Genomic DNA, 8,971 nt, shown 5'->3' on the forward strand with positions numbered 1-8,971 from the left:
GTTCGTTACTGGCACAATCTAAGTAATCAGTTGTTTTTCAACAAATGTCTATCCCATCCTGACCAGAGAATTTTGGATGACTGAATCTCGTTGTACTAATACATACCATTAATAATTCCTGTTGTCCAAAATGTTCCAAATACAACAATTCTGTTTGTGATCATCATGCACTATATTTATTGTGTACATGAAATACAGAAAGTTAGTTACTCCGTTAGTATATAAATTCTGATCACATTTTCACTAAAATTATTCATAGAAGAAATGTTTTATTGAATACCTTAAAAATATTCTGAGAATCTTATATTTTTGTCGTTTTATAATTCGACTTGTAATTTTTTAGTCTTATATAATTTATACTCCTTTTTGTATAAACATTTTCTTCATTTTATTGTTAAGGTTATACTGGGCGTCTTAGAAATTCCTGGCATCGCTCTTAGTATTTACATTCTTCTAAAAATGGGACGAAGATGGCCGTTGGCACTAACCTTTGGCGTGTCCGGTACAGCCTGTCTAATTACGCTACCGATTCAATGGTTCATGACTGATTATGATGTCGTGGTGACAACTTTCGCAATGATCGGAAAATTCACAATCAGTGCATCGAACGCTATCGTACCCGTTTTCACCGCAGAGCTTTATCCGACAGCGCTACGAAACGTTGGAGTGGGGGCTAGCAACGTTTCGGCCGGTGTATCGTTATTGCTCATACCGTATCTGTGGGAATTGGTGAGTATTTTCTATTACAGTAAAAGTTCCTTATTCACGGTTTCCTTATTTGCGTTTTCATTATTTGCGGGTGAAAAAATTGCAACCCACTTCCTGTATTCGCGGCTAAAAATTTCATTATTTGCGGATGCAATCGGTAAACAGAAAAGGATTCGGTGTCATTTATTAAGGAGATTGACCGCATAGACCGCTCGTGTCTACTGTGAATTTTTCCGAAAATATGGGTTTCTATTCTAAACATTTAAGGCTGCGAGATAAATATCTGATTTTTTGTGTGGTAACAGACAAAGGTTCACACTAACTCGGCACGTGTTTAGTTTTCAATAATACGGTCATTAAAAGCTTTTACAAGTTCTTAAAGTTGATGCTTCTTGCAGGATACATATTTTCAATAGAAATTAAAAAATTAAAAAATGGCCTTCGACAGGCTTTAGAACAAAGCGTTATCTATCTTACTACAAAATTTCAAACCACCGTCTCAAACATTAAACTCATGATATCTAGAACCAATAAGCATGTTTTTACTCTACGGCGAGTGAACTACCGAATCCCTTTTGAGTATGTACTGTTGGTACGAGGCAGCTTTTATAAAAGATGTAACCGAGTAAACAGAATAGGATTCGGTGTTATTTTTCAACATATCGGCATCTTTTAAGTACTGTTGGCTCGTGCCGTGGCGACTTTTATAAAAGATGTGACCGAGTGGACTAATTCAAAATTCAGAGCAAGAAAAAATCACTAAATTTTTTAAACCCTTGTCTGAAGCNCAGAATAGGATTCGGTGTTATTTTTCAACATATCGGCATCTTTTAAGTACTGTTGGCTCGTGCCGTGGCGACTTTTATAAAAGATGTGACCGAGTGGACTAATTCAAAATTCAGAGCAAGAAAAAATCACTAAATTTTTTAAACCCTGATCTGAAGGTGATTATAACAATTAATTTTAATTGCGAATTTCTCAATAAATTGATTTTATTCTGATACATATTGGTTTTATTTTGGAACCTTAGAACGTATCCCCTATTATGCCATACTAATTACCATTCCATATCCACGGTTTCTGTATTCGCGGCATATTTATGGAACGTATACCCCGCGAATGAAGAACTTTTACTGTATTTATTTTTATGATAGGCATCATCACCTCGATTATCAGTTTTTCAACATACAGGGTTTCTAGGAAGCCTGTCTACATTCAACATGTACACGCATGGTGTGCCTTTTCGGACATGAACATAAGAATAATATAGAGATTTAGTATAATGTCATTACAGGCAAGGAGAGTGAAGTTTCTCGGGAAAGATGGGTGGTACCGATATAATTGTGCCTAAATCTTATTGGCTACACTTCTGCGCCTGTTCATTACTTAGTTAGAATGCATTTAAATGCAGATTGAGTTTTGTTGCATATATTGAAAATTTAGAAATACAAATTGTTGATAGTTGTCGAATATATTCCCACAAAATTGGTCAAAACTAAATTATTAGGTATATCATGGTAAAATTAGAAAAATTAATTTTAACGCCATAAATTTTTATTTTATTGAAATATCTCAATTTCAATTTTAAAATTTAGTCTTGTAAAGTTTTAAACTAACAAATCAAAAAACTTTCATGCTTATACCATGACTATACTTACGATAAACTTGCATGGAATTTAATCAATTTTTTTCTAATCTTTCGCGACGACTTTCGGCTACAAGTAAATGTGTACGTAATTTTATCGTTTTACAGGCAGCAGTCCAAAAATGGATACCGATGAGTCTATTGGGAATACTGGGAGTCACTGGAGGTTTTTGCACTCTCTTTTTACCTGAAACAGGTAATGCCCCATTAAAAGACGTCTTAGACGACGAATCACACTCGGCATCGGTGCATAGCTTAAGAGATAGCCAAGATATTTCAGAACTTTAGTTTTTAGCTCACAATCAGTACTTGCCGTAAAAAATATTTTTACATTTTACTATACGTTTGTACAATTGTCGTTAAGTGTTTGTTAGTAACTGTAATTGTCCTAATAAGTTAATGATAATTAGTTGCAATATTTGCAGCAAGTTAAATGTGTAAATAGGTCCTGTACTATTACTTGATGATAACGGCTTTCGGGTTGTCCAATATTATAGGTATTATACGTACATTATTATCACATATTCTGTTAATAGTAAGTCCAAAACGGTTCTTAAGGTTTATACTGTACATATCTACGTCAGCCAACGATTGTAAAATTAAGTATTTCATGCCTATAGATGCATTTAACTACGTAAAGATGATAAAAACAAAACATCAATAACACAAATGCATTTACAGATAAAGAGAAATTAAAATTTTCACAATACGTCAAACTAATTTTTAACCTTTTTATACAGTGACCAATTATTTAGTTATCGGTATTGTTAATCGATTTGGCTTTTTAATAATGTAAGTGATTAACCATTTCATTAAATATCAGTTTAGTTTATTTAATAAATTCCTTCATACAGTTCTGAAAGGTCATAGTAATTGCAAATTGCTAAATTGATTATTAACGATTTCACTATCAATTGATAATTCGGCTATTAAATTCACGAAATTATAATAAGAATGATCTGTTTCTTTTTTAATCGTTTGAACAAATGGGATATAATTTCTACACATAAGACATGGAGAAAATGAAAAAGGGAAATTTACTTAAATATTAACGCGATATTTACAATTTATCCCACTATCCCGTTGCTTCGTAGGCGAAAATAATAAAAATCACAATTTGGACCCGAATTTGTAAAATTAAAATTCCAGTAGAAATAAATTTACAAGGTATTTTAGTTGATATTACAAATTTAATTGTAATAATTAAGAAAGTTGAAATAATTTTTAAAGAAACGAGTCAAAATCGAGATTATTACAAGTTACCTAATAAATTCTACTATATATTTCTACGGCAATCAAAAATTGCAATTTTTGCATCATCATCATCATCATAAGGTCATCAGTCCTAACACTGGTTGGACACGTACCTCCACTCTTTCCTATCCTGAGCTAAACTTCGCATTTCCCTAAAACTAGAACAGCCCACATCCTTAACTATTTGCGANTATAAAATAAGCAGTTGTTGAATCATCTGCACCATTGTTAATCAATTTGGTTAATAATTATTCAGTTTATTTACAAAACGGCTAGGCGATTCATAAAATTGAAACGTTTGAATTGCTTCTTCTTACATAACAGTTTAAAATCATTTTTATTATCTTTCTTATACTAAATTCGCTCAAAATAGAAAATAGATTGTTCAATTTAATTTAAATTGAAACTCAACAGCGATCCATAATATTGTTTAAGTAGATGAACTTTTTCATGAAATATTCACTGGATTTGGCAAACAAATATTTTTCTTTTAATTGTAAAAGTGCGAATTGTGTTGTTTCTTGTTTGTGGAAATTATTATTTTCGTTAGATTAGTATAACAATGTATTATTACGATTAGGAGAGTATGCGGCAAGTGGTTAAGATCACGCGATCTTCATAGATATTGTACAATACATATGTGTATAATTATCAATGATTGAGTGATAATATGGTAAAGTAGTAGATATAAAATTACTGTTAATTTTGCTGTGTAAGATGTCTATTCTCTAAGTTACCAATTTGTTTTTTACTCTTCGTTCTTTTTTTTAATAAAAATGTGTAAGGATAAATAAATGTTATTTCACACATTTCTGTCTTTTCACTTAATTTTATGCCAATTTACTGATTAAAAGGAAAATTGGTATAGTTACTTATACACTGTTAATCCAGTTGGTAGAGAATTTTCCTAACATAAACATGTTACCGGACGGGAATGAATTCCTTGTTGTAGCTGGGGAAAAGTTACGCATTCCTGTATATTTATAAACTTCAAACAAGCGTGCGTTAACAAATGAGGAAGGTCCAAAGTTAGCAAAAACTAGGTTTTTATATCTAGAAGGCAAGGTATGCTTTTTAGAAAGATAACTTTCAAATAAAAATTGTAGAGAAATTATTTAACCTTTAATTTGAGGCGAAGTTCGGACAATTTTGTAAACTAGTTATTTCAAAAAACCAAACAAAATTAAAAAAAAACATTTCTGGTATATAATTTATTGCAAAAATTATATTTTGTGGTAATATCAGTAAAGTTGCCAATCAAATAGTAAGCACGGGGTGTAGACTACTATTTATAATCGTCACACATGCAATTGACCTGTCTGTGTACCAGCTGTTACGGAGGTCACGAGTAGGTATGAGTGTTTCGTAGCTTTACGCTTGCAATAATTCACGACTGTTCTCAATCACTGACGGCTCGTTAACTGGAGTGTTTGTGCAACGTAGGAGGTGTTGCGGCGGTATCACAAGATGCTCTATACTGCCTCCAAATGTTACCTTTCAAATATTTCGGAATACTGATCAGACATAGTGTACATAAGTGTATAATTTTTGTTTAAAAGTTTTACAGTCAATATCCCTAAATTTTCAAAAATAAAAGCTCTTCTTCGACAAGATTCGCAAGATCTTCTAAAGGTTTTTAAAGTGAGAAAGATGCCCACTAACACATTCGATTTTTGACCAAAGTTGCCAGACCTAGGAAAAATTTCCCTAGATCTAACGAATTTAGAGCCAGCTTAGGTAAAAGGGGATTTTCATTCAATTCATAACAATTTAATTTTTGTGTCAAATGAATTCTTGTTGTTTAAAGGTTATTGACACTTTTCTTTTCACATTTCGCATCTATATTTACACTGAACCTACTTAGGCACTGATTGTGCCAAAATTCGAAAAATTTTTATTGGTGCTTCTGAGTTATTTTGATTATGAAGAATAAAGCTAAATTTTTAAACAATCCCTATTTTTTAATAGATCTATACGAAAAGTTATTTACACACCCTTAAAATAATGACTTGATTTTGAAAGCGTTCTCAATAGATTCCAATAGGAAATGCTTGGTGTAGGCGATGTACGCCATAAATAAGATTATGATCTGTCACTCAATTAACCGTAAGATTAATGTTTTAAATCAAGATCAAACCAAGCTTTCGATTTTTGTTAGACATTATCATACATGTGATATATTACAGATTTAGTTGGTACTAAAGGTCACAAAAAGCAAAAAGTTATTTAGCAAACTGGAGAAGCTTAGAAACAATTATCTTGAAGATGTAATTGCTCGATATCTTTCACATTTAAACCAGACCAAACTGAAGCCAAACAAAAATTACCAATTTCCTTGTCTTTTTTCCATTAAACACAAAAAAATAAATTAAATCTAATATGAGATTGATTTCACATCGTCACCGCCCTTCATATACGCAATATCAGCCCTGTTTTAATACAACCTTGTTTTTGCTTCTGTGCCGACAATAATCAATAAAGGAAACCGGCGACTGGTTGACTCCACTTTCCTCACGTCAGTCGCTTTCTCCATTTCCCAATGGAAATATTACAGTCAGGAACGTCCAAAATTGAACGAAATTTTCATTATGTAAAATGTTTCGTTTTACCGTAAATGTTTAACAGTTGATATTTAGAAAAGGGGTGCAAAATGTTGGAAGGGGTTGTTGCGAGGTTATTTAACCAGTTGTTGGGGAGATATGTGGTGGATTTGGATACGGAAAATTTGAATGTTGGAATTTTTTCTGGACAAGTGCAGATGACTGATGTACGGCTCAAGCCAGAAGCTTTGGTATGTCTTTAAGATAACTTTTTTGCAATTCGTATAAGGAGGTAAAGAAAATACAAAATAAAATGACAATAGGAAGGTACGGTACGATTATGAGGAGTTTTATTGGGATGAATAGTAGACGGCTATTAAGAAAGAAATACCCGAAGAACAAGACGTTCATAGACTAAATATGATCATAACAAATATGCATTAAACAAATACGTTATCTGTTATTACTTTCTTATCCCTGTATATTGGGAGCTTAATTTTGATTTTTAAATGTGAGGAATTACAAATTTTTTAATCATTCAATAATGATATTGGTATGATGAAGATCAATTTAAATGTTGTTTACATCATAATCATCATTCTATGCAAAATACAGTTGATCTAACTAGAAACAATTTGAAATTGTAATGAGCAATGTTCACAGTTCTTTTGCATATAAATGGAATAGGAAATCAAAAACATAAGAAATTTCCGTTGGTATTGCAGGCAAATTGGAAAATAATGGTCTGTAATAAAGCCTTCATTATTATTCTGAGGAATTTCATTTTAATTCCATCTCGTCAAGTCTTTAATATAAAGTTCTTCTAAAAATAAGTTCAAGAATCAATTTACTTTTCTGTTTACTTCTAGTTCAGTATTGATTTAAACTAAAATAACCTTGAATTTAGAAAGTACCTATTTAAATTTCTCTACCCCACGCGACGTTAAGCTTAGACAGTATCTTAGTTATGGAAATGTACGAAAGATTTCATGATACGGATCAATAAGATCAAAATCGCTATCCAGGTAAGGAGTTTCGATAAGTTACTGACGAAGAATTTAATGTTCTTTAATAATTTGGTTACTTGTACATTACGTATATAGGTAACGCAAAGAGTTCATTTCTTTGTGGCCATATCTATTTGAAAATCTCACCTACTTCTCTGAAAACTGTCCTAAACTAGCCCAACTTTCAAAATCTTTTGAATAAAGCGGAACATCTCTCAAAATTTGACCAGCCTTAGATACATTAGTAAGGACCTTGTCTAACATATAAAATACTTCAGTAAGCGGCAGATATCAGTAGATTACGATATATGTATTGCCATAACTAGATATTGTATCAACTCGCTTTTAAGCAGTTCTTTCGGTCTCGTCGGTAATTTATCGAGACTGGCTGAGGCGTGCTGATGGGAACTAGGGAATATGATCGAAACCGCGATCTGCGTTCAACTGCTTCTATAAATTATTTACCAAGAACTTGTACTATCTTCAACCTTTAAAACATTTTCAACATTTTAGTACGAGTTGGAACTACCCATAGAAGTAGTAATGGGTACTATTGGAAAAATATGGTTGCAAATACCATGGAACCGTTTATGGTCGCAACCGGTTGTCGTGAATATAGAAAACATTCATATTCTGGCTAAACCAATAGTCAGGTTTGAGAAGTACGATTCGGAAAAAGACAAGAGGCTTTTGAGGGCGTTTAAAAGGAGAGCGTTAGGAAAACTCGACAGCGAAGGATTTAATATAGGAGGACCGCAGTCCTTCGCGGAACATTTAGTTGCAAACATTGTAAACAATATGCAAATTACATTAACCAATATACATATTAGATATGAGGATACGGTTAGCGTCGAATATCCAATCGCTTGCGGATTTTGTATTGGCAGCATTTCTGCAGAACCTACCAATAGGTAAAGTAGAAATTGATTTCGATCTACTTCCAAATATATGTAATATGACTCGCCACTTTCCCTCTCTATATAGTGTATTTATCCCTATAGATATAAAAAGTATACTCTGATAACATTTTCTGACCCAAGGAACTCACTTTTTAAAAAGGACATTCCTAAAGGTGTCGCTAAAAATTAAAGATGATATTTATAAAAATTGTAAGTTACATAAGGCCTGCATTCCGAAGGCTGATTGGACACACACCTTTACTTGTTCCTACCTTGAACCAATCTTCGCATTTCTCAAATAGTAAGGATAACTACATCTCTAACGATTTACGAAATGTGTTTATTTTTTCAATATGCTTCTAAATAGCGTCCATGCCCGAGGTATCTGACCAACCCATCTAGTCTATGTACTTCTTCATTTTTAACCTCTTCTATCCACGGCATTTTTGAAGATTGTTCCAAAACATTAAATATTCTTAAAAATTATTGAGGATTCTTTAAAGTATGCTAGTAAATAATTAGATAGGCTTCTTACTATCTCAAGAGTAGATAAATTTTTATACATAAAAAAAAAGTAATTGGAAATTGGAAAAGAGTGTCATTCAAAGGAAACGTACTAAACCTCTTTCTGACGTGGTTGAGGTAGTAGCGTGTAAATGTGATGATAGAAGTATATGCGAGCAAAGCCATGATCATAAATCACTTTTGAAAAGATATGACGCTTTTAGAATAATTTTACAACTGTATTGCAGTAAGTGGAAAGCTTGTAAAGTAAATGAATCTTCTACAACGTGCTACTATCTGGTAAAAGTAGAAGCGTTATATACATATTGGAACGTTAATATTACGCCTCCTGATTGGAATTTTCCTTCTGATTATTACACGTGGAGGAACAGTATGGCAAGCAGTATGCAGAAT

The 8,971-nt window shown here is 32.5% G+C and overlaps 2 protein-coding genes across 2 annotated transcripts in view; both read left to right on the forward strand.

Moving 5' to 3' along the window:
- The window catches only part of LOC108739570 (organic cation transporter 1-like), a 5,065-nt gene extending 2,003 nt beyond the window's left edge, over positions 1-3,062 (forward strand). Inside the window, exons 2-3 of the mRNA XM_025974764.1 lie at positions 298-729; positions 2,462-3,062. Coding sequence (XP_025830549.1) covers positions 298-729; positions 2,462-2,641 — 612 coding nt within the window. The 3' untranslated portion in view covers positions 2,642-3,062. The remainder of the gene's footprint in view (positions 1-297; positions 730-2,461) is intronic.
- A 3,093-nt stretch (positions 3,063-6,155) lies between these two features.
- The window catches only part of LOC112904549 (vacuolar protein sorting-associated protein 13A-like), a 9,744-nt gene continuing 6,928 nt past the window's right edge, over positions 6,156-8,971 (forward strand). Inside the window, exons 1-3 of the mRNA XM_025974765.1 lie at positions 6,156-6,398; positions 7,668-8,065; positions 8,806-8,948. Coding sequence (XP_025830550.1) covers positions 6,258-6,398; positions 7,668-8,065; positions 8,806-8,948 — 682 coding nt within the window. The 5' untranslated portion in view covers positions 6,156-6,257. The remainder of the gene's footprint in view (positions 6,399-7,667; positions 8,066-8,805; positions 8,949-8,971) is intronic.

The sequence above is a fragment of the Agrilus planipennis genome, unplaced genomic scaffold (assembly GCF_000699045.2).
Source record: "Agrilus planipennis isolate EAB-ADULT unplaced genomic scaffold, Apla_2.0 scaffold173, whole genome shotgun sequence".
NCBI classification, from domain to species: Eukaryota; Metazoa; Arthropoda; class Insecta; order Coleoptera; family Buprestidae; genus Agrilus; species Agrilus planipennis.